The 25,777-nt window shown below is 40.8% G+C and overlaps 1 protein-coding gene and 1 long non-coding RNA gene across 2 annotated transcripts; one reads left to right on the top strand and one right to left on the bottom strand.

Annotated features, from left to right (window-relative positions):
* The first annotated feature begins 456 nt into the window (after positions 1 to 456).
* LOC106026735 (nuclear envelope pore membrane protein POM 121-like) lies at positions 457 to 25,344 on the top strand. Its single transcript, XM_063230431.1, has 2 exons — positions 457 to 2,080; positions 25,153 to 25,344. Exons 1-2 carry the CDS (start codon positions 856 to 858, stop codon positions 25,179 to 25,181), a joined length of 1,254 nt encoding a protein of 417 aa, XP_063086501.1. The 5' UTR covers positions 457 to 855; the 3' UTR covers positions 25,182 to 25,344.
* LOC134471552 (uncharacterized) lies at positions 10,662 to 19,685 on the bottom strand. The gene is made up of 3 exons (XR_010040987.1): positions 19,497 to 19,685; positions 11,991 to 12,055; positions 10,662 to 11,891 (listed from the first exon to the last, which is right to left on the bottom strand). It is a non-coding gene; the product is annotated as an uncharacterized LOC134471552 (long non-coding RNA).
* Positions 25,345 to 25,777: the final 433 nt, after the last annotated feature.

The following is a 25,777-nucleotide window of genomic DNA, read 5'->3' as shown; positions in this document are numbered from 1 at the left end:
TAAATTGTTAGATATGGTGAAATGGAAAAAAAATATTCAAAACGAAAGGGGAACTCGGGAAGGGAGGGGACAGGAAAGAAGAGAAAAAGGAAAAACGAGGAAAGAAGGGTAAAATGGAAACAAAGCTTTGTGAATAAGGGAGGGGCCCAGGGCTCAAGGGCTGGCAGGGGAGTGGGCGGGAAGACAAGACAAACCAAGTTATACTTTGTACCAGCACAAAATCCTATGATGAATATGATCATTGTATACACCTGTGGTACCAATAAATTTAATTAAACTAAAAAAGACGCGTCTGCAAGAAAAATTTAATGTGTCAATAAGAAAAATTTGAGTCATTTGTTCATTTAATGAGTTTAATAGACTTCATTGTAGACAAGAGTTTGAAGCACAGCAGGCTGATACCTAAATAAATAAATAAAATCGAGAGGCTAAGATATCAATATTGTTGAAACCGTTTCAAGTCGGACTCCTGAAGCGCAGAAGCCTTTTGCGTGTCTCCCGAGCGCACCGAGGCCCCGGGCAGGACCCCGCCTGCGCTCCTGGCCGCAGCTCCCGCAGGGAGGGGTGCAGGCCTCCCTCCAGTGTCCTCCCCGACCCCCAGCCGGTCTCAGGCGGACCTGGGCGGCCGCTGACTCCCGCGAGGAGCGGTCCCTTCCAGCTCGTGGGCCGGGTGAGCTGCCCCGACCCGGGTGCGCCTCTCCGCCCCGCGCCCCGCGCCCCGCGCCCCGGTCCTCGCGCTCCAGCGCGCGCTCTCCGCCGCGAGCGAGCTCCGCAGTGGCCTCCTCCGGCGGCCAACGGAAACTCCTCCGGGCCGCTGACCCGCCGTGCAGATCCGGACCTGCAGAGCTGCCCTTCATGGGCAGTTACCTGAGCCGGGTTCGCGCTGGCCTCTGGACTCGCCCCGGGCCGGGCCAGGACCAGCGGGAGAGGCCGCAGAGCCTGCCGAGCCTCGCCTTGCCGCGCCCCGCCGGCCAGCTCCCCTCCCCTGCGCGGGCTCCCGCGGGGGCCCTCCCGCCGGGCCCCCCTCGGAGGCTGTCCCATGAGCACCCCGTGGCTTCCCCCTGGCGTCGGCAGCACCGGCGGCGGCTCATCGTCGTCCACAGGCAGCGCGGCCCCGTCCAGAAGGCCAGGTGCTTGTTTCTGGGGGTCTTCGCCCCCGCGCCCTCGAGCAGCCATCAGAAGCCAGCGCTGTCGGTTTCTAGCTCCAGGATGCCCTGCCCGGCCGCTGTCCTGAGCCTGGCATCTGCCAGAGGTAAACTTAGGCTCTTTTTGGCTCTGGAGTCGTCGGCCTTGGCTCAGTGGCCTTCACGGACCGGCCTTTTCTCAATCCCAAAAGCGAAGCAGTCCCAGCTGACAGCCTTTGGAGAAAGCAGTCTAGAGAGAGGCAAGGAAAAGAAAGACCTGGCCTCTGTGGGAGACGGTGGAGAAGGGTTTACCAGGCAGAAGGAGAGCAACGCTGCCCCCGAATGGCAGGAGGATGCAAAAAGCTGTTCTGATAGCTGCGAGAACACCCAGTCTGCATTTAGGCGCCTGGTGGTCAACGGAGTGCTCTCCTCCTTCCTGCCCAGGCCTGGGCCTCTGAAGAGAGATTTCTGTTATGGGAGCTCGGTGAAGAGTCTGATGACGAAATCCCAGAGCAGCTTCCTGAGCTCATGCAGCAAGCGCAATGCCATCACCAGTTCCTACAGTTCTACCCAGGGTTTGCCCCTACTGCCCAAGAGAAATGGTGTAGGCCCTGCCAGGCGCCCCCAGGCAGGCTCATCCCACCTTCTGGTGCCTGCAAAGAAAGCCAGTGAGGAAGGCCATCAGGTTAGCTCTTCCGCCTCAGTCGTACCCCAGAGAGAAAGCCAGCCCGAAAAGGTCACAGCCACTCAGTCGAGCTGCCAACAAAACCTGAGGGCTTGCTCAAACCCATCTGATCTTTCAAGGCCCCCCAAACGAAAGACTCTTCTGCTGTCCTGTAGAAGAAAGGACCCAGTGATCCTACCGCCCCCTCCCCAGCTTGTCTGTCAGGTGACAGCTGAAGACATCGACTTAGAGAAGAGAGCTGCGATCCAGTGGGTCAACAAGGTCTTGAAGGGTAAGACCCAGGACATGCCGCTGGCAGTGCCATGCAGCCTTCTCTGATTCTTTCCTGTCTCCTGTCGTCCCACAGAGCTGTGTACTAGCTCTTCCTCTTATTCCAGAGAGCTTCTGGAAGATGCAGAAGCCCAGGCCTGTTGGCCTTCTCACAACCTCCTGGCAGAGCTGCCTCAGTAGGTTGCTTGACTGGTTCTTCCTGAAGCTTGTCTTACTTGCACTGGCTGTGAAAAAAGAGGGTACTTTTCTTGGCCCACGAGAAATCTGTTCCCAGTACTTCAAAGCTTGCTCTTTGCTGATTACTGGGATGGACACAGTGAGAGATGATCATGAGTTCAGCTTTGCTCTTTAGGGAGCCCAAGAGACCCAACCACCCGAAGGGTGCTCCTGTGGACCCTGGAAAATCGGTGTCCCAGAGATACAGTATTTCATTCTCATCCTGTTTTTTGCCAGATGTACCCCGCAATGGCTGTGTTACTGGAGAGTATTAGGCTGACTGGCCCAATAGTTAGGATCCTTGCAACAGAAAGTGTGTTACTTTTATTGATTTGCATATGTTGAGCCATCCTCATACCCTTGAACTGAATCCTGCTTGGCTATGGCATATAAACTGCTTGATTTGCATTCTGTCTGCGAATCTCTTATTGAGGAACTTTACATCTATGTTCCTAAGAGAGATTAACCTGCAGTTCTCTTTTCTGATTGAATCTTACTTTGGTTTTGGATTGAGGGTAATACTTGCTTCCAGGAAATACTTTGGGACTGTTGTTTCCCTTTCAATTTCATTTAACAGTTTGACAAGGAATAGCGTTAGATCTTTTCTAAATTCCTTGTAGAATTCAGCAGTTAATCTGTCAGAACCTGGGCTTTTGTTTGTTTGCAGGTTTTAAATTATGTTTTCAATTTCATTGACTGATATTGGCTTATTTAGAATTTTTACGTCATCTTGATTCAACTTTGATAACTCATATGTCTCTAGGAATTTGTCCATTTCATCTGTATTTTCTGTCTTACTAAAGCTTTTCAAAGTATGTATTGATGATCTGATTTCTAGAGGGTCCAGTTTGATTTGATCCTTTTAATTGCTAATTGTATGCATTTGAGTCTTTTCTTTCTTTCTTTTTTTGATAATGTTGGCTAATGGGTTGTCAGTTTTATTTAATCTTTCAAAGACTCAACTGTTCATTTACCTTTGCAATTTTTTCTTGGATTCAGTTGCATTAATTTCTGTTATTATTATAATTTCCCTCTTCTATGGGCTTTGGCTTAAGTTGTTGTTCTTTTTCGAGAAGTTAGAGGTTCAGTGCTAGGTTGTTTGAGCTCATTTTACTTTCCTGATGTAAGAATTCACCACTATAAATTTCCATCATAGGACTGCTTTCATCATGTTCTGTAAGTTCCAGTATGTTGTTGTACTGGAATTATCATTTAATTGTGGATACTATTTAATTTCTTCTGAGACCCATTGCTTGTTCAGAAGGGCATTATTTAATTTCCATGTGTTTATGGAGTTTTTGCAGTTTCTTTTGTCATTGATTTAGAATTTCCTTGCACTATGGTCAGATAATATGCATGGGATAATTTTAATTCTCTTGCAATTACTTAAGCATGTTCTATGGACTAATAAGTGGTCTATTTTGGAGACCATTCTATATGCTTTTGAAACGAATATGTATTCTGATGCTGTAGGGTGGAACATTCTGCAGACATCTACTAAGTTAATGTGTTCACAGGTTTGGTTCAGTTTTGATATTTTATTGTTGATTTTTTATGTAGTTGAGCTATCTATTTGTGATAGTAGGATATTAAGGTTCCCCATTACAATTGTGTTAGTGCTTATCGGATTTTTCCTATTCATTAATATTAGTTTTACTACCCCTGTATGTGCAGCCATATATTTATTTTATTTTATTTTTTTTCTTTTTTTAAAAATTTTATTTAAGGAGAAAAGAAAAAAAAGCAGAGAAAGGGTACAAGTTATACAGATTTGCAGAAAAAAAAATGAACAGTAGGAAATCACTAATTAGTGGATTACATATTGTCATCTTAGAAATAATTGTTCAAGTCACAAAATTAAAGCTTGTAAAGTGGACATTCCATCAATGATACTGCAAACAGTTCTGTTCAATGATCCAATAAAACTCTGTGATATCATTTTCTATCTTATACACTTAAATATACATGCAGTTATATAGTATAGAGCACTTTCTTTTCCTCTCTTTTGTACAATGACTATTACACATTTTGGGTTTCATTGCTCTCACGGTTCTTATTACTTTTTTGGAAGAGAGTAAAACCAAATGTGACATAACAGAACAGAATCAGTCAAGTCAAAAGGGTGGACACAATAGATAATGTGAAAACATAATACAAGGTGATCAACAATGGTTACCATAATGCCTCCCGCTATCTCTAATAGAATTGCCTATATCGTTAGTTACAATACAATTGAACAAAACAGTAAAGAATAAAACCGACAAAACCAAAACATTGGAGACATTGTAGGTCTTCAAAAATAGATAAAAGTCAACGAGAATGGGCGTTATAATGAATCTCATTATCTTCACAGCTGATGCCTAAATTTTCGAACCTGATACTATCCAGCAAAACAGAATAGGGGAACATCAGTTAAAAACCAGATGGTGAGAGTAATACAGGGCTTTAAATCGAGGTAATGGAAAGTCAAAGTGGGTTACTATAATATATCCTGCTATTTTTTCCCTTTAATTAAAAGGATAAAAATAAAAAAGTAAATAATGGAGTGGAGATTGAGACAAAAGAGGGCATAACAACGAAACAGCACAGATCAAAACATAACTATTTAAGCAGAATAGTGTTTCACCACCAGATAATCCTGACCTAAAAGTAGTTACCATATTATCTCTTTCCTTGAAATCCTTGAGTACAACTTCGTATACTGTAGCATTAAGTATATCAAAACAATGTAAAACCATTTAAGAGAATGACAGCATTACAGAGTATTTAGAATTGACTAACAGAAACAATGGTTTCTGTATAATCTCCTTGTCTTTAAAAGGTTTTTGCTTATACTATCGTACATAATAAAATCCAGTAAGATACAACCTATTTGGACCATTGGAGACAGAAGGACAAAAGCTAGATGAGACTTCAAAACAAGATGATACTAAATCAGTATTACCTATTAAGATGTCATTTTCTCCAAAATAGCTGTTCCTATCATCCAATCTTCTCTGCCTCATTTCTGTTGAGCTCTTATTCTGTCAGTAGCTGTCAGTTTGTCTTCTTCACTTTGTTCTCTGCTCCATTCGTTGTGGCCTCCATTATTTCTGGATTCTTTGTATTTTTCTTTTTTTAGAATATCCTGCAATACTCTCTGTAGAGTTGAATTGGTGGTTGCAAATTCCCCCAGTTCCTCTTTATCCTGGAAGCACCTTGTTTTTCCATCAATTTCCAGGGACAGTTGTGCAGGATATCTCAATCTTGGCTGGAGATTATTATCTTTCAAAGCTTGAATTATTTCCCCCCACGCTCTTCGTGATTTGATGGTTTGTGCAGAGAAATCTGCTGTAATTCTGATGGGTGCTCCCTTGTAAGTGGTCTGTTTCTTGTCTCTGACAGCTTTTAATATTCTGTTTTTGTATTGAATTTCTGGAATTTTTATTATTATATGCCTGGGTGTTGCTCTGTTTGGGTTGTAGGTAGCTGGGGTCCTGTATGCCTCATACATCTGAGTATCTTTACCTTTTGCTAAATTAGGAAAATTCTCCTGGATTATTTCTGTGAGTAGCTTTTGTAGTTCATTTGTTTGTGTCCCTACTTCTTCTTTTATGTTCTTAATCCTTAAGTTATGGATCCTCTTATCATCTTCTTGTCTTTGTATTATTGCTGTTTGTTTCTTTGTTATTTTTAAGAAGTTTTTCATTTCATTCTCCCATATTACAAGTCTGCCCTCCAGTTCAGATAGTCTGTCCTTAGTTTCTTTCAAGCTGTTATGCCAGTCTTCGATAGACTTCTGAGTTTCTTGGTAGTCCCTTTGAACCTGCTTCACGTATTCTATGCTTTCCCTGTTTTCTCCATCAAACGATTCTCCCCTCTTTTTCTGTTCTTCCATTCCACCATCTGTTTTTTCTTGGGTGGTGCTTAGCATTTCTTTAACTATTTTGCATACTTCTAGCTTCAGGTCATTGATAACTTCATTCCTGAATTGGTCTATGAGGCTCTCTATATGGCGCCTTATGTGTAATGGTGCAGTGTCTGCTATTGCCTGTTTCTCAGAATTGGGGGCCGAGGAGCCTTTCTTGTTGCTGCCTCTTCCCATATTCTCTGTTCCTTATATATGCAAGCTTATATGAGAGGCCCAGCTTCTCTCCCTGTCAGCCACAGCCTGATCGAATTGCGCCAGTTAGGTGTTCCCACTCACCGCTGCACACCAGGCAGCCTACGTGGGGCCCACCCCTCCCGGCCTCCGTCAAGCTCTGGGATCTGGGTTGGGCCAGCCTACTGGGTCCGCCGGCAGCGTCACGCAGGCCAGGCACTTTTCACCAATCCCGCCCGATAGGGGAATGTGTGGCTGGAGTCGCCACTGCGCCCTGCTCCCGCAGGACTGCTCCGGCCCAGAAAGTCCGCTGGAGTCAAACTGTGGTGGAGTGTCAGTTTCTCTCACTCACCTCGCCACAAGTCAGAACATGCCTCCCTGCCCGTCCTGTTTTTGACTCCATTCGCAGACTCCCGTTCTCAGAGTTTCCGCGCGTCTCTCTCCTTGCCGAGCCGATGTAGAGGCAGCCAGCCACCACGCAGCGGGAAACCCAAATCATGGCTTCCAATGGCGCGGGGTCCAGCCTCAGCAGCGAGGCTTTTCTGTTCCTGTTTTAGCACCAGGACTGCATTCCAAGTTGGTTTCTCTCAGCCGAGTTCGTTCCTGAGTCAGCAGAGCATAACTCCACCTGCTTATGTCTCTTTAGTCCGCACCATACCTGGCTTCTGAGCCTAGTTTTCAGAGAGCCTCCGGTAGTTGCTGTTATCTGTCCGCCATGTTCTCCCAGAAGTCGCAGCCATATATTTATGATTGTTACCTCTTTTTCTTGGAATTTTCCCTTAGCAAGTCTGTAGTGGCCTTTTTTTTTTATCTGATTGGTGTTGGCTTGAAGTGCACATTGTCCACAAACAGAATAGCTTCCCCTGCCTTTTTCTGGGTTCCTATTGTGTTAAGTAATGTTTTTCATCCTTTGACTTTCATTCTATTTATTTCTTTTAAATGTGTTTCTTGAATATAGCACAATGTTGAAACTTGTTTAGTGATCCATTCTGCCAGTAGATTTCTTTTTTTTTTATATTTTATTTAAGGAGAAAAAGAAAAAAAAACAGAAAAAGGGTACAAGTTATACAGAATTTCAGAAAAAATAAACAGTAGGAAATCACTAATAGATTACATATTGTTATCTTAGAAATAGTTGTTCAAGTTACAAAACTAAAGTATATAAAGTGGACTTTCAAACATGAGACTGCAAACAGTTCTGTTCAATGATCCAACAAAACTCAGTAATATGGTTTTTTATCTTATACACTTAAATATACATGCAGTTATATCCTTTAGAGCACTTTCTTTTTCCTTACTCCCATAGTTCTTACTACTTTTTTTTGAAGAGAATAAAACCAAATGTGACTTAACAGAACAGAGTCGGTTAAATCAAAAGGATGGACATAATACATAATGTAAAAACAAAATACAAGGTGATCAACAATGGTTACCATAATACCTCTTATTATCTTAAAAAGAATTGCCTATGTCATCAGTTATAATAAAATTGAACAACATTGTAGATATTACAGGACTTTAAAAGAAGATAATAGTCAACCAGAATGGGCGTCATAATGAATCTTATTGTCTTCACAGTTGTTGCCTATACTCTCGAACTTGGTACTATCAAGCAAAGCAGAATAGGGGAAAATCAGTCAAAACAAAATGGTGAAGGTAATACAGTGTTTCAACTTAATTTAATAGAAAATCAAAGTGGGTTACTATAATATATCCTGCTATTTTTTATTTATTTTTCCCTTAATTAAAGATAAAAATAAAAAAGTAAATAATTAAGAAAAGGAGATTGAGATAAAAGAGGGCATAACAACAAAACAGCACAGGTCAAAACATAACCATTTAGGCAAAATAATGTTTCACAAGATATCCTGACATAAAAGTAGTTACCATAGTGCCTCTTTCCTTGAAATCTTTGAGTATAACTTCGTATACTGTAGGACCAAACATATCAATACAATGTAAAACCATTCAAGAGAATGACAGTATTACAGGGTATTTAGAACCAACTATCAGAAAATGAACAATAGTTCCTGTATAATCTCCTTGTCTATAAAAGTTTTTGTTTATATTATCACATATAATAAAATCCAATAAGATACAACCTGTTAAGACCGATGGAGACAGAAGAATAAAATCTTGATGGGACTTTAAAACAAGATGATACTAAATCAGCACTAGCTATTATGATGTCTTGTTTTCTCCAAAATAGCTGTTCCTACCATCCAACCTTCTCTGCCTCATTTCTGTTGAGCTCTTTTTCTGTCATTAGTTGTCAGTTTGTCCTCTTCATTTCGCTTTCCGCTCCATTCATTGTGGCCTCTCTGCCATTTCTGGAATCTTGGTATTTTCCTTTTTCAGAATATCCTGCAGTATTCTCTGTAGAGTTGAAGTGGTGGTTGCAAATTCCCCTAGTTCCTCTTTATCCTGGAAGCACCTTGTTTTTCCATCAATTTCTAGGGAAAGTTGTGCAGGATATATCAATCTTGGCTGGAGGTTATTATCTTTAAAAGCTTGAATTATTTCCCCCACGTTCTTTGTGATTTTATGGTTTGTGCCGAGAAGTCTGCTGTAATTCTGATGGGTATTCCCTTGTAAGTGATCTGTTTCTTGTCTCTGATGGCTTATAATATTCTGTTCTTATATTGGATTTCTGGAATTTTTATTATTATATGCCTGGGTGTAGCTCTGTTTGGGTTGTAGGTGGCTGGGGTCCTGTATGCCTCATACATCTGAGTATCTTTACCTTTTGCTAAATTAGGGAAATTCTCCTGGATTATTTCTGTGAATAGCTTTTGTAGTCCATTTGTTGTGTCCCTACTTCTTCTTTTATGTTCTTATTTCTTAAGTTATAGATCCTCTTATCATCTTCTAGCCTTTGTATTATTGCTGCTTGCTTTCTTGTTATTTTTAAGAAGTTTTTCATTTCATGCTCCCACCTTACAAATCTGTCCTCCAGTTCAGATAATCTGTCCTTAGTTTCTTTCAAGCTGTTATGCCAGCTTTCGATAGAGTTTTAATTTCCTGGTAATCTCTTTGAACCTGCTTCATGTATTCTATGTTTTCTCTATTTTCTCCATCCAACAATTCTCCCCTTTTTTTCTGTTCTTCCATTCCACCATCTGTTTTTTCTTGGGCGGTGCTTAGCATTTCTCTAACTATTCTACTTATATCTTGCTTTATTTCATTAAATACTTCACTTTTGAACTAGTCTATGAGGCTCCGGAGATACTGCTTTATGTCTATTGGTGCCGTGTCTGATATTGCATGTTTTCTGTCCTCATTCTCCTTTGCATTTACCTTTCCCAGATCAGTGTTCTCAGGATAGGGGACTGAGGACCCTTTCTTGTTGCTCCCTCTTCCCATACTTTTTGTTCCTTCTATACAAGCATATATAAGAGGCCCAATTTTTTTCTTTGTCAGTTACAGTTTGTTTGAATCCACTGGCCAGGTGTTCCCACCCACTGCAGTGCACTAGGGAGACAGAGACCTGGGCAGTGTCTGCTGGGCCTACCCCTCCAGGTCAACCTACTGAAGGCTTCACTGCTAGGGTGCACCGGCAGGCACTGGGGCCTGGTTTGGGCTAGCCTACTGGGTCTTAGTCAGCGGCATCACCTAGGCCAAACACTCTCCACCAATCCCGCTTGAGAGGGGAATATGCGACTAAAGTCACTGCAGTGTCTTGTTCCGGCTAGTCTGCCTGGTCCCAGAATGTCCTTTGCTGGAGCATCCTACTCTATGTAAGGGTCCCCATTCTGCTCACTCACCGCAGGTCGATTCAGGGCTCCCTGTCAGTCCCACTCTCAACTCCCTTCGCTGATTCCCACTCTCAGACCTTTTGCGCGTCTCTCTCCCTGTCGTGCTGATTTGGATGCAGCAGCAGCAGCAGGAAATTCAAATCGTGGCTTCCAGAGGCACGGGTTCCAGCTTCCATGCTGAGATTTTATCTGTTCCTGTTATAGTACTGGGATTGTATTTCCAGTTGGTTTCTCGTGGCTTAGTTCGTTCCTGGGTTGGCAGGGTATATCTCCCCTTGCTTAGGACTCCTCGCACTGCACCATTCCTGGATTCTAAGCGGGGAATCTTAGAGAGCCTCTGTAGCTGCTGTTATCTATCCACCATGTTCTCCAAGAAGTCCCAGTAGATTTCTTTTGATCGAAATATTGAGACCATTTACATTGATAATTATAGTAGGTATATACTTCCATGTCTGGGTCATATAATTTTCCTGTGGAAGGTTCCCTTCTTTCCTCTCTGTTTAATTGCTTCCTCTACTTGGTGGCTTCTTTCTATTGGCACTCTTAGAATTGTAGGCTTTGATATTTCTTCCTAGAATATCTTTCAGAACCCCTTGTAGAGCTGATTTTGTAATCCTGAATTTCTTCAGTGGTTCTTTGTTACAGAAGTATATTATTTCTCCATTAGTTATGAAATATAATTGATGGGGGTTGAAATTCTTTTTCAGGGATTGAAATATTTTACTCCAATCTCTCCTAGACTAAAGAATTCATATTGAGAAGTCTCCTGTGATTCTGATGAGCTTTCTTTTATTGGTAATGTTTTTCCTAACAGTTTTTAATATTTTCTTCTTGTGTTGAATTTCTGTAATCTTGATTGTTATATTCTTTGGTGTAGATGTATTTTGGTCATGACTGACTACAGTTCTGTATGACTCACATATCTGAATGTCAGATTCTTTTTCTATATTGGGAAGTTTTCTGCCATTACTCCTCTGAGCAGGTTTTTTTTTTTAAAATGATGTTTGTGTTGACTCTTGCATTTTCACTGGCTCCAACAGTTTTATGTTGTTCTTTTTCACGTTGTCTTGCAGTTGTTGGATTCTTTTTTCTTTTTTTGCATTTAAAGAGAAAAAAAGCAAAACATAACAAAAGGGTAGAAGTGATATAGAATTTCAAAAACATTAAACAGTAAGAAATCACTAATTGATAAATTGCATATTGTCTTCTTAGAAATAGTTGTTCAAGTTGCAAAATTAAAGCACGCAAAATGGACATTCAAATAGTGAGACTGCAAACAGTTCTGTCCAACGATCCAACAAAAACTTAGTAATATGGTTATCAATCCTACACACTTAAACATACATGTAATTATATCCTTTAGAGCACTTTCTTTTCCTCTCTTTTTTACAATAACAATGATACATTTTGAGTTTTTTTTACTCCTGCAGTTCTTATTACTTTTTTTGAAGAGAATAAAATGAAATGTGTCAAACCAAATAGAGTAAGTAAAAAAAAAAGGATGGACATAGTACATGATGTAAAACTAAAACACAAGGTGTTCAGCAATGGTTACCATAATGCCTCTTGTTATCTTCAAAAGAATTGTCCATAGCATCAGGTATAATAAAATTGAACAAAACAGTACACAGCAAAATAAATAAAAATGAAACACTGGAGACATTACAAGACTTCAAAAGAAGGTAATAGTTAAACCAAAATGGGTATCATAGTGATTCTCACTGTCTTCAAAGTAGTTGCCTACACCCTCAGACTTGATACTAGTAAACAAAACAGAATAGAATAAAATCAGTCAAAACAAGACAGGGAAAGCAATACAGGGCTTCAAATCAAGTTGATAGAAAATAAAAAATGGTTACCATAATATATCCTGCTATCTTTGGAATAGCTGTCCATGCCATCAAATCTAATACAAGAAGACAAACTGGAACAGAAAAAAAAAAACATAAACAGAACGATGAAAACAATATGGGTTTCAAATCATGATAAAATATTAACAATGTCCTCTGCCTTCCCTTTTTAGACAATTCCTCCCTTTTCACTTTCACAGGGTGCCTTGTGCATTTTGCATCCCACTAACTTCTTTACTTTTTAGATTAGGGAGGCAAGCTGCTATTCACCTAAGTGATTCTGAACCTTTTACCCCTGAGCATGATCTCAAGTTGTATCCATTTATCTACAAGTGCCTCAAGGATTTTTTTCTTTAAAGTTGAGTAATTTTCAATTGTATAAAAGTGTCATGGCTTTCTTACCAATCTGCAGACGATGGTCAAGCCACCTCCACTTTTATCTGGTTCCCTGTCACACAGAGCATTGTTTTCTCATCTTTGACTTTCAGTGTATAAACCCTCTCTCAGGTTAATTGTATTTCTTATATAGAGTGTATTGATAGGCCCTATCTCCTGATCCACTCTGCCTGTGTTTCTTTTTATTGGTTAATCGAGGCCATCCAAATTTGTGGTTATAGCCAACCTTCTTTGTCTCATCTCTGCCATGTTATTTTTCTACTGTTGGTTGTGTACCTTCCCCTTTATTTCCACTGTCTGTCCCATTCAGTGAGCCCCCTCTGCTGCTGTTCCTGAAACCATGGTCTTTTCTCTCTGTGTATAGAATGTCCTTCAGTAGTTTTTGTAGGCTTGGTTTGGTGGTCATGAACTCCCCAGTTTCTCTTTGTCATGGGAGTATCTTGTTTCTCCATTAATTTTGAGAGGCAATTTTTCAGGATACATCAATCTGGGTTGGAGGTTATTTTCTTTCAGGGCTTGGAATACTTCACTCCCAGCTCGTCTCAATTTGGTGGTTTGTGTTGAGATGTCTGCTGTGCTTTTGATGGGTTTTCCTTTATAGGTGATCTGTTTCTTTTCTCTGACAGCTTTTAATATTCTGCTCTTGTGTTGAATTTCTGGGATCTTGACCATCATATGTCTGGGTTTAGATTTATTTTGGTATAGCTGGCTGGAGTTCTGTATGCCTCATATATCTGAATATTATTTCCTTTTACTATGCTTGGAAAGTTTTCCTTAATTATTTCTGTGAATAGCCTTTTTATTTCGTTTTTGTTTACCCCTGCTTCTTCACTCACATTTTTTTATTCTTAAGTTATAGATTCTCTTATCATCTTCTAGCCTTTGTATTGTTACTTCCTGGTTCCTTGTTATTTTTAAGAGATCTTTTTCATGATTGCAAGCTGCAAACCAGTCTTCAAGGTTTGATAGTCTATCTTTAGTTTCTTTCAAGCAGTTTTGCCAGCTTTCAATGGAGTTTTTAATTTCCTGGTAATCTCTTTGAATCTGTTTCATGTGTTCTAAATTTTTATATAGTCTTCATTGAAGGTTTCCATCCTTTTTTGTGGTCTTTTTTCCTTTTTATCGGTACCGGGGATCGAACTCACGACTGCCTGCTTACAAGGCAGGCGCTTATGCCGCTGAGCTAAATCCCCAGCCCCTTTCCATCCTTTTTCTATGCTCCTCTATTCTTTCATCTGTATCTTCTTTAGAGGTGCTTAGCAATTCTTTTATTATGTTTCTCATATCTTCTTTTGCCTGTAATAGTATTTCTGTTCTAAGTTCTTTTATAGCTTCATGGATTTGTTTGTTTATTTCAGTTGCTGTTGTTTCAAAAACTGCAGGTGTGCAACTCCTGATCTCTTCTATGTTTATATCTCCTGGACCAGTACTGCTTGGGTTGGAGGCGAAAGACTGCCTTTTGCTTCTTCCTCTTGTCATGTTCCTGGTTTCTTCTGGACAAGTGGGTGGTGGGGTCCCTGGAACTTCCTGTATTGGTTATAATTACTCTGAAGTGTATTGGCTAGGGATTTCTGCTGTTTGCTGCTTTCCCCAGTCTGCTGGTGGCTACTGGAGTATAAGCAGGGATGGGGCAGGCTGGCCTCTCTCTTCTGAGCTGGTTAACCACAGGGAGACTTCACCACCTTAGTGTGCACTGGGTGGGTGGGGTTGGTTAGGGATAGCTTTAGGGAAGCCTTGGCAGTGGCTATTGGACCATGCAGAGAGGGGGGACTCAGTCCAAGCAATTTCCACCAGTCTGCTCCAAGCTAGGAGTGGCTTAATGAAGCCAGCTGCAGTTCTGTCTCCAGACTTATCCTGCTCAACTCCAAAATGGTCCCGGCCAATCCCCACTCCCTTGGGAGGACAGGGTCCCCCACACTCACTTCCAGCCATTGCAGTTCTCTGGTCTGCTGCTCTCCTCTGCTACTGCCTCTCCCTGCCAAGGCCTTTGGACTTGCCAGCTACCAGCTTCACTGTGTCCACGTGTCTCCGTTTTCCAACAGTGCTTCCTGCATGGGGGTTCCGGCTCTGGTGAAAATGCCACCAGCTACCGCCTTCTTCTGTTTAAGTTTTTCTTTTCTTTCTTTTTTTAATTCTCTCAGTGGGCTTCAGTTCCCAATTTAGTTTCTTCCTGGGTGGAGGGGACCCACTTCTTCCCTTCTTATGTTCTCCAGAATGCTGTATTCCAGCATCTGGACTGTTTCTCTCAGAGAGGCTGTTTACTCTGCTGCTTACTGTTCTCCCATCTTCTCAGACTCCCCTGGATTATTTTTTCATAGTCCCTTTCTATTTTAAAGAGATCTTTCTTTTTGTGATTGCTAACTACAATCCTGTCTTTGAGGTCTGATATTCTATCTTCATTTTCTTTCATTCAGTTTTGCAAAATTTCAATAAAATGTTTAATTTCCTAGATATCTATTTCAATCTGTTCATGGATTCCATTTGTTTACTATAGTAGGAATTCATGGTTTCCATTATTTTCCTATGCTCCTCTATTTTTCAAAAACATCTATGGCTATTCTAGATTTGCTGAGCAACTCCTTCTTTATGGTCCTCATCTCTTTTTATGTGTGAGATTATTTATTTTGATATCATATATATGTATTTCTTCTACTGTCATTCCAATAAATTTAGGTGGAATGATTTGATTTCCTCTGTCTCTTTGTCCCCTGGATGTTCATTCACCTGTTAATATCAGAAAATACAGAGACTATTGAAGAAAGAGAGAGGCAGGAGAGAGATAATAAAACAAACAATAAAAATCCAAACCTAAACAACCCAACCTACTCAATTAAAAAAATTGAAAAAAGGATTCAAAAAATTTCTTGCAGTGTCAGTTCCCTAGTCAGAAGCAGAATCTGTACCGAGTGAGCCTTCCAAGTCTGAAGTAGGATTACTGCTGAATGGAATGGTGATCTTGGCCACATCATTGACTCCTCTTACATGGGTTGGCCATGTGGTGAGTGGAGTGCACTTGGCTGCAGGCAGCCGTGGCTATTTGCCTGCTTGTGTTACTGGTCACAGGGCAGGTGGGGTGATGCCCTTGTTCCACCACCAGCTAAAGCCTTTTTCCTGCTTATTCTGCCAGTCCCAGGGCAAGGGTCTGCTTCTAGTCTTTTGTTGCTAGTGCTCAGACTGGCTTTTGGTGGCCTCCAGAGCACTTTGACATAAAATAACAGTCCCACCCAGCATCTACTACTCCTTCTCACAACTGCGGGGAGCTTCTGGCTCATCACTAACTGATGACTGGAGTGGGCTGCTCAGGACAATGTTGCGTGTTCTCACTGGGGCCTCCAACTGCGTAAGACTCTCCTAGTCTAGGTCGGGTCTCAGTCTCCCAGTGAGGGGCACAATTGCTTTGGCTGACTCCTTGCCTGCCAGGTAAGCTACATAGCTGCTCTAGCCACACTGCGTGATCTCGGGTCTTGGCAGTGATCTGTTTCTCCTTTAGGACTTAATCCTGTTTTGTTCTCCTATCAGTTTTCTGATAGATTCCATGTGACTCCCTTTGATTTTAACTTGGGCTGTTATCTCCAGACTGTTGGCATTTTTTTTTTCTGGAGAAGCTGAATAGTTGACAGCACTCTGCCATTTTTGAGGAAAGTTAATATTGGTTTTGAATATAATGAAGTCCACATATGCACTATTTCCAAGATACTCTGACCATATACAGTAACAGTTTTCATTTTCTGATGACCAAATCTGTCAATGACCTTAATGTTTTGAACTAAAAAATCCCTTTTAATGTTTGATCAGGTTTCTAAACAGGATAACTTTTGGTTGTTCTGTGATTTTAATTTTGGGTTTCCCTAACACTGAAAGAGCTACGTGAGGGAAAAATTCCTCTTTATACGTAATCTGGGTGACTCCCTTATGTGTTTTTGACAGAAGGCAGCATAGCATCTCACAATTAAGCATGGAGGCTGGTACATAGGATAGCTGAATACATGTATGCAACTCATATTATTTTATGTATCTTTTTAAAAATCAGGTTTATTGGTACATTTTAGATATACATAATGATCACATTCATCACAGAGATTTTGTACCTGTATATGATATAACCTGGTTCTTTTTTCCCAATTGCCCTTTACTCCCGACACCCCTCTTCCTCTCCCCATTTACAAAAACTTTGTTTCCATTCTTTCCTTCTTCTCTTACTTGTTTACTTTTCCCTTCTTTCCTATCCACTCTCCCCCTAAAAACAAACATACAAACAAACAAATTAAATCGGCACATGATCTCATGTAGTGAAAGAAAAATGATTACTGTAGTGTTTAGTAAACGTTAGATGCTTTCTAAAGGAACATGCATCCGTACTAGCTACACGCCAGTTTCAGATCAACCTGACAGTAAGACGGCTGTTTCAAAACAGAACAGCAACCTCTCTACAAAAGACTGCCTAGACCCTCTCTGGGAGTGGGGACGTCAGTGCTCCAGGGCCACGAGTCAGGTGCACTGCCATCTGACACCTGCAGCAGGGCCCAGGTGTAGCTTGGTGAAGTTGCTGCCCAGTGCGCAGTGCTTTTACATTTAAAGCAGGAACCCTTTAAAACACAACTCCCTTATGTGGCTTGTGGATGTTTAAAGCCTTGCCAATCATGACAGCTCCAATTTTGGCCTTTTCCCTCAACCTTCTTTTTTTATCTTCTACATCTTGATTGTTGAACACAGAAAAGGCTGGTTTCAGCAATTGGGTCATATGGGTCTGGTGGAATTACTGAATGTTTACTACCTGATAATTAGAGGAGGCTGTTCAGGGTTCCACCAGTGTGGTTGCTTTCATTAAACAAGTGGGTGCAACCTATATCCCCCCCCTGAGAGACAGGTGAGCATCTGAGGACAGTACCATACATAATATCAACTTCCTCTGCCTCAGAAGCATGCCTTTAATAACAAGAGTTTCTAGGATTCTCCAGAGATAGTCACAAAAGCCTGAATAGACTTTATTTTCTGTACATTTTTGTATAAACAATTTAACTGCTAAATAGTATTTTAATTTAAAATGCCACCCTTTACTCATATCTCACCATTTAGTAGTTCATATTGCAAAGTGCCCAAAGCATATTGCAATAGTAGATATGTTATTGTTTCTCAGAATGGCCTGGTCAAATCTTTCACACTGTTGAAGGACATGGCCTACAGGGAAAGTTCCCTGGGATCTGCAGCATGTGTTTTGGGCTGTTTATTATGGAGTGGGAAACTAGGTCTGAGGCCCTTCATAGGGCATCCCCTAAAGAAAGAGGCAGGTCTGTGAGTTCATGACCCTTGTGATTTGCAAGTACTTACTAAGTAGATGTCTCTGCTTGCAGTTCTGGCAGTCACCAGTCCCTTCCTAGAAGCTTCTAGTGGCTCCCTTAAATTTGGGATTCTCCATAATGCTTTCCACTAACTTCCTAGAGAGGAAGGTGGAAGGTACTGTGCTCTCTTAGTCACATGGGAAACAAGAGACAAGGTGGAGGCCTCCTATGACTCCCAGGCTTCCTGGGAAACGGTCATCCTGTCAATTGAAGGCAGTAGGGGTGGGAACCCAAAGCAATTATCTGAGTCTTGAAGCAAGTATGGGTTCTAACCTGAGTCCCACAGTTCTCTGAAAGAAAAAGCTTTGAGTTTCACTTATAAGACTGAGCAAGCTGAGAGGCTGCATGATTCACTTAGCAGTTTCCATGCTCGCAAACCACAATCCATGTCATCTTCAAGTCTCAAAAGTAATATACCAATCTTTTCTTTAAAACTCTTCTTCAAATCTTTGAGTGATCAGAAATCAACAAATATAGTCACCACAGAAGTCTCCATCAACTTCTGTTGCTTTATTTATATAGTCCCTAAGGTTTTTTCTATGCTACACAGCTGAATCAACCTGGATACCTTGGTACCCTAGTGTTCAGACCGCTTCTCATCGGACATTGTCTCCTGTGTTCCTAGTCATTCTTTGCACTGGATTTGTGAACAAAGCATTTGCGAACACTTGTTCCAAGGTGATTTAAGAACATCAGAGAATCTTTTCGTGCTTTAACACAAGGACTGAATGAAAGAACACAGTCTCCTAAAGGAGTCATTCCCATCACTACTGGAATTGGACACCAAAGAGAAGCCTAAAGCCTCTCTGGAAAATGAAAAGGCTGCTAGAGAAGTAAGAAGGGCAGCACTGCAGTTTCCAGTTCCTGAGGGCCCACTGTGGCCTCCCTCGAGGCCTGTGGCCAGTGGCTATGCACACCACGTGGGAAGTGTGCATTGGAATTTTCACCAGACTAAGATTCTACTATTGTGAATCTCTAGAAGACTTAGAGCTTCTTGTCAAAAGGCAAGAAGACAGTTCTGCCTGCAGATAAGTAGGGTCCCTGATGACCCTAATTCATCACCGTGTAGATAGGCACTGGTAGCCCATCTAATGTACTTTTGCCTCCAGCAGCTCCTGACAGGTTCACCTCATCCTAAAATGGAGACTGCATAATTTCCAGCAGCCAGTAGCTATAGTAGGATAGATATCTCCACTTGTTCATCAACCCATAAAGAATTGTGAGAACTTAGGCAGGAGATTAGGGCATGACAAAGTGGCTGGGGAAACTGAGTGTGACCTATCAATCATGAAGGCTTGTTAACCATGGAGATTCAGGAAGCGCACAGAGCAGCTTCTGAGCCCTGCATCTCATACTGTTGTAGTTGTGGGTTTCAAGGAGGACAATTATATACAGTAATTTACTTTATACTAAAGATCTAGAAAAACCAGCAGAGGGCCTGGATCCCATGCAATAACCTGCGTGAGTTCAGCTGAAAACCTAGAGCCCACACAATGACTCATTCAAGTCTATTTCATGGATCTTGCTGGGAAGGCACAGAGGCCAGTGGTGGAAGCTACAAAGTCTATACCAGCAGGGTGATGGATCTGTGCCAGTAGGTTGAGGGTCCTGTACTGGCACCAAGAAGTGATGCTCAAAAGAAAGACCTAGGCCCCCCCCCCCCCCAAAGTACCATAGCCATACAGTAAGGTCCCAAGCTCCTCCAATGATAATAGCTGAGTACATATTAGGAAGCCAGCATGAAAACCTTCTCCTGGAGATTAAACAGTATATATCTTACCTACTGGATCCAGGAAGTGATGCTCAAAGTAAGGAGCACAGCTCCCCCAAAGTGAACTGTAGTCATTCTCAGCAACAAGGTCCCAAGCTCCTCTGGTGAGAACAGCCAAGTTCATATCAGGGAAGCCAGCAGCATGACAAGCTTCTCCAGAAGAACCAAAGGCTCTGAACAACACCTCTTAGGAGCACCCACAATACTTTTCCTCTCCAGGTCTCCTTTTTATGCTGGCAACTTTCCTCAGGTGGGCCATCCATGTTCAGCATCATGCTGATTCAGTTCAGCTGGAGTTAAGTGGACCACCAGTTAGCAAACCACTACAGATAACAATCAGGGAATGTGGTCTTCAATTCTTCTGGCATGGAATTTTCACAAGAGGAAGCTGAGCCCCACACCTGATACTAATCTTCTGAGGAGAAGCGTGTGTTTGACGGAGGGTTTAGACTGAGTGTGAGATCAGCTCCTGGCTGCTGTGAGTTTTTGCAGCAGCCCACCTTGCTGTGCTCTGAGGTGTGCTCTTCCTGTTTTAACTTGCCTGCCTCACTCTGAAGAATACTTTTTCTTCCTGAGTACTTCTTTTGTTCTTTTTTTTCTTATTTTGCCCCAAACGGACATTAAACTTTCACATTCATCAATTGTTACATCTAATTCTTTGAACAGGACAGTAAGGGCCTGGAAAGATAATACCCAGATAACATCATTTCCATCTTTCTGTCTCTGACTCTATGTCTTATGATTCTCACTTTTGCTTTAATTTTGGTCAGTATGGAAAATGTTAATTTATTTAGAGAGACAAGTTTGCTAGTGCATGCCTGGGTGACTGAGGCACAGGAGAACAAGTATCGACCTAGCCTGTGCAACTTAGTGACTTAGCAAGACCTTCTCTCAAAATGAAAATAAAAATAAAAAGCTGGAGATGATGTATCTCAGTGTCCATGCCCTGGGTTCAATATCTCCAATACAAAAACTCAGTTAGGCTTTGATTTTTATTTTATTCTCTGTTTCTTGGGGGCTCAGTTTGCTCTTTTACTATTTCTTAATTAGCCTATAAATTTGAGATATTTTTCTTTTGTAATAGAAGTGTTGAAATCTACCGATTTCTCTGTAAACACTGTCTTATTGACGTGTTATTTTTAATCTGCACTGTTTCCTATAGTCTGCATATAATTGGATTCTGCTTTTGAATAAAATTGACTACCTCCATAGCCTTTTCTGAGTGGGTGTGATAGAGGTAATCCAGTCTGTAAAAGTATTAGGAACAATATCTGTTTAAATTCTCTGCCTGGTGTCATATGGGTAGTGTAATTGCCAGTCCCCTTCAAGGTATGACCCTCTCTTCTGTGTAGGTCCTAATAAAGAAAGTGGCTTGGGCTTTCTTGGGTTACTCTAGGCACAGAGTAGGCAAGTCTGCAGACCAGTAGGACGACTGCCACTAGTCCCAGTCCTGTGAAAACTCAAGGGACCACTCCTAATGTAGCATCTCTTCCATGTGGAAGGAATCGGGAAGTATTTTTGTCCTTCCACTGTGTTCCTTGAGGAAAAACCAGTTTTTTTTCTAAACACCAGTAGTACCTTTTAAAATCCCCCTTGTCTGGAGGCCCATTTATTTTCCTGGTTTTAAAAATTCCTCAGGAACTGGAAATAAGGCTAGGTTTAAGGGGCTGTAAGACTGCTATTTTTTCAAAAATTTTATTTAAAGAGAAAAAAAACCCCAGAAACAGGTACAAGTAATACAGAATTTCAAAAAAAAAAAATAAATAAACGGTAAGAAATCACAAGTTAATAGATTACATATGGTCATCTTAGAAACAGTTGTTCAAGTTACAAAATTAAAGCACACAAAGTGGACATTCAAACAGTGAGACTGCAAACAATACTGTTCAATGATCCAACAAAAACTTAGTAATATGGTTATCTATCTTACACACTTAAATATACATGCAGTCATATCCTTTAGAGCACCTTCTTTTCCTCTCTTTTTTACAATCACTATTACACATTTTGGGTTTTATTACTCCCACAGTTCTTATTACTTTTTTTTGAAGAGAATAAAACCAAATGTGACAAAACAAAACAGAGTCAGTCAAATCAAAAGGATGGACATAGTACATAATGTAAAAACAGAATGCAAGGTGATCAACAGTGGTTACCATAATGCCTCTTGCTATCTTAAAAAGAATTGCCTATATCATCAGTTATAATAAAATTGAACAAAAAACAGTAAAGAACAAAACCAATATAACTGAAACACTGGCGATATTACAGGACTTCAAAAGAAGATAATAGTCAAACCAGAATGGGTATCATAGTGAATCTTATTGTCTTCATAGTAGTTGACTATACCCTCAAACTTGATACTGTCAAACAAAACAGAATACAATAAAATCAGTGAAAACAAGATGGTGAGAGCAATATAGGGCTTCAAATCAAGTTAATAGAAAATCAAAATGATTACTATAATATACCCTGGTATTTTTAATTTGTTTTTTCCCTTAGTTAAAAAATAAAAATTTAAAAATGAGGTTGAGATAAAAGAGGACATAACACAAGGGCACAGGTCAGAACAGAACAATTTAAGCAACATAGTGTTTCACCACAAGATAACTGGACATAACAGTAGTTACCATAATGTCTCTTTCCTGGAAATACTTGAGTATAACTTCATATACTATAGCATCAAACTTATCAAGACAGTGTAAAACCATTCAAGAGAATAAAACTATTACAGGGTATTTAGTACCAACTAACAGAAAATGAACAATGGTCTCTATATTATCTCCTTGTTTATAAAAATTTTGTTTGTACTATCACATATAATTAAATCCAACAAGATACAACATGATAAAACTGATGGACACAGAAGAACAAAACTTGATGGGACTTCAAAACAAGATGATATTAAATCAGTACTAGCTGTTATGATGTCTTGTTTTCTTCAAAATAGCTGTTCATACCATCACAGACAATAAAATCAAACAACCTAGAATAAAACCATTACAATTAATGAATGAAAACATTATAAGGCTTCAAAGCAATATAATGGAGAATCATGATTACCACATACTTTTATGTATTCTTATCATTGATTACACTAGGGAAACTATTTGGTATTTATACATGTGAATTTGATTTATTTCATTTATGAGTATGGTCTCAAGCTGTGCCCATTTATTTATAAATATCTCAATGAAATCATTCTGTATAGCTGAGTAGTACCCCATTGTATAAAAATACCACAACTTTTTTTTATCCATTCCTCAGTTGATGAACACTTAGGTTGTTTCCAAGATCTGGCAAATACAAATTGTGCTGCTATATATATCACTGTGGTATGGTGCTTTCAGTTCTTCTGGGAATATGCCTAGAAGTGGAATAGCTGGAACAAATGGGACTTCCTTTTTGAGAAATCTCCAGACTGACCTCCACAAAGGCTGTACCAGTCTACACTCCCACCAACAGTGTAGGAGAGTTCCTTTTTCCCCGCAGCCTCTCCAGCACTTGTTGTTGTTGGATTTCTTGATCCTGGCCATTCTTTCAGGAATGAGATGGAATTTCAGTGTGGTTTTAATTTGCATTTCTTTAATGAGTAATGATGATGAACATTATTTCATGTATTTATTTGCCATTTGTATTTCTTCATCTGAGAACTGTGTATTCATCTCAGATGCCCATTTTTGGATTGGATCCTTGAATTTCGGGGGTCTGATTTTTTAAAATTCAATGGAGTTTTTAGTTTCCTGGTAATTTCTTTGGATCTGTTTCATGTATTCTAGGTTATGTTTAAATTCTTCATCAGAGGTTTCTCTTTCTTTTCTGATTTCCTCCATTCTTCCATCTGTGTTCTCTTGGCAGTGGCTTATCATTTCTTTAATAAATCTTTTTATATCTTGACTCACTTATATCAGAAGTACAGTTTTAAATTCATCTATTAGGTCATGAAGGTATTTCTTTATGTCCGCTGATGCTGTGTCTAGTATTGGATGGTTACTGCACTGGTTCTCTTCTGTATTTACTTCTGGGCTTATTTTCCCGGGTTTGTTAGGTGGAGATTTTTAAAAATTTCTGTCTCTTGTCATGTTTCTGGTTTCTTTCAGACTGGTGAGTCCAGGGGGTCTCTGGCCCTCTCCGTATTGCTTAGGGTCTTTCTGAAGCATACTGACTGGGGTTTTGTCACCCTCCCCAATTTGCTGTTAGCTGAGGTACACACAAGGATGTCGGGATGGTGCAGGCTAACCTCGAGCTTCTGAGCCAGTCAATCCGCAAATTAAGGCTGTGTCTTGTGGACATCACAGAGCCGCAACAATTTTGTACCTGCTTATTGGGTCCCAACCAGAGGCATAGCTCAGTCCCACTGCTCAGGGCCATGTCCTCCCATTAAGGTTCTGGGACTCGCCAGCTCCCTTTATTGGCAGCTGTGGTCTCGGCACCACCTAGGATCCCCCGGCGCACCTAGTACAGCACAGAATGGGTCTCAGTGAGCGTGCCGGGCTTCAGCTCTCCACCTGCGCTTTTCCTACCTCTTCCTACTTTTATTTTTCCCTTCGGTTACTGCCTTGGTTAATAAGAATCATTATCCATTCACCTGGCTCTCTCCACATGGTCATATTCTAGCATCTGATCTGATTTCTCTGTGCTCGCCATCCAGCCCCCTAGCAAGCTGCCATTTTTTTCTCCCCAGAATACCATACTATTATTACAGAGGTCTTTCACCTAATAAAAGGTTGATTCTTAGGCATTTAATTTTTATGTGAAGCTATTGAGAATCAGATTGTTTTCCAGGTTCATCACACTGCTTTCATGGTTAACACACAGGAATGCTATTACTTTTTGTGTGTTGATTTTGTATCACACTTGGCTGAATTTATTAGTTCTCAAAGTCTTCCTGTAGAGGTTTTTTGAGTCTTCTGTTTAAAAGTTTGAAGAGGTTTCAGCTCATAATCGGCTGGCACCAAGGCAGGGTGGTACATGGCAGAGCTACAACAGTTCTTGATGGCAGAAGACAGTGAAAGCAACCCATTTCCTTTTAAAGTGCACAGACTTTTCTCTTTCATGTGGGAAAGAGACACTTTGCAAGATAAAAGAATTTAAAGAGATTCCTCCATGTTGCTTTTCAAAATCAAAGGCTTAGCTTATAAGGTGACTTAGAACAACAACAACAAAAAAGATGGTGGCAGTTGACATAAACACATTTCTGCACAGGATTCATGCAGGCTTTCAGTCCCCTTACTGGTGCAACGCCCATCCTAATCCCAACATCATACCAAAGCACAAACTTAGAAAAAACCCTTTAACCAAATTTGGGTAAGCAGAGACCGCGTTCATTTAAAAAAAGGGAAATAAAATACAATAAACCAATGCATAGACAAGGACCTATAGAATGAGTGCAAACACCTAGAAAGAAAAACAAAAGCCTGTATAGCCTTCCCCACCTCAGCGGCCAGGACGGGAAGTCCCCCTGGCACCTTGAGAAGAGTTCTCTGGTTGGTGGTTTCTTTCATTGTGAAAACTTTTTAAATTTGAGAACCTTTCGTCTTTTTATAAATGAAATGGGAAATGATTATAATAAATAAAGATTACAGATTGCTTTATAGATGTCTTCCATGATGTCAGATGCTCTATTTGTTTCTTTTTACAGTCCCTAATATTTTTGTTTTTACAGATGATAGAGCTAAGGTGCCCAGCAATTAAACGACTTGAGAACAGCCACATGATCCATCTGCATAGAAGCTGACCTACAAACCCATCCTGTGCTTTGTCTATGTAGTGTAAGACCACACTTCACGTAGGGTCATTTTGATACTTGAAGATAATCATCCAAAGTGTTAATAAACTGTAGTGTCTGATTTATTCGGAGGTATATGGTCCATGTGTTCCCATACGACGCCTGTGCTCCCCTTTGGAGGTCACAGGTGTGACCCAAACAGCCCCTCAACATTTGCCCACCTCTCTCACCCATCCTTGTTCACTGTCATGTTTCTAGCCCCTCATTTTCTTATTGTACTTCTCCCCTCTTTGTCAGTGTCATTAAACCCAATCTAGGATCCTTCTCTAAAGCAATAACAAACACAGGGCAGAGCTTCCACAGCTACAGAAAGAAGACTACAAGGGGCTTGACACAGCTGGGAGTTAAATCCTAAAAGACAAAGAGATGTAATTGGAGTGTCTGAGACAAGATGTGCCACTAACACCAGGACACCTGTCTTTACAGCTGTAAAGACAGTGGTAGAAGACATGTTTCTGTTTCCATCTACGAAGCAGGCACGTATATGGCTGCTATACAAATA

Source organism: Cavia porcellus, unplaced genomic scaffold (genome assembly GCF_034190915.1).
Source record: "Cavia porcellus strain 051 isolate PalLab524CR breed Dunkin Hartley unplaced genomic scaffold, mCavPor4.1 scaffold_19, whole genome shotgun sequence".
Lineage (NCBI taxonomy): Eukaryota > Metazoa > Chordata > Mammalia > Rodentia > Caviidae > Cavia > Cavia porcellus.
Note: the sequence above shows the minus strand (reverse complement) of the source record. Positions and strands in the feature narration are given on the sequence as shown.

Bases quoted from the DNA above. Each gene is read 5' to 3' on its own strand.
- LOC106026735 (XM_063230431.1), top strand. From the start codon at position 856: ATGGGCAGTTACCTGAGCCGGGTTCGCGCTGGCCTCTGGACTCGCCCC. The intron at 2,081-25,152 runs GTAAGACCCAGG...TTGTTTTTACAG, and splicing joins GGTCAACAAGGTCTTGAAGG to ATGATAGAGCTAAGGTGCCC.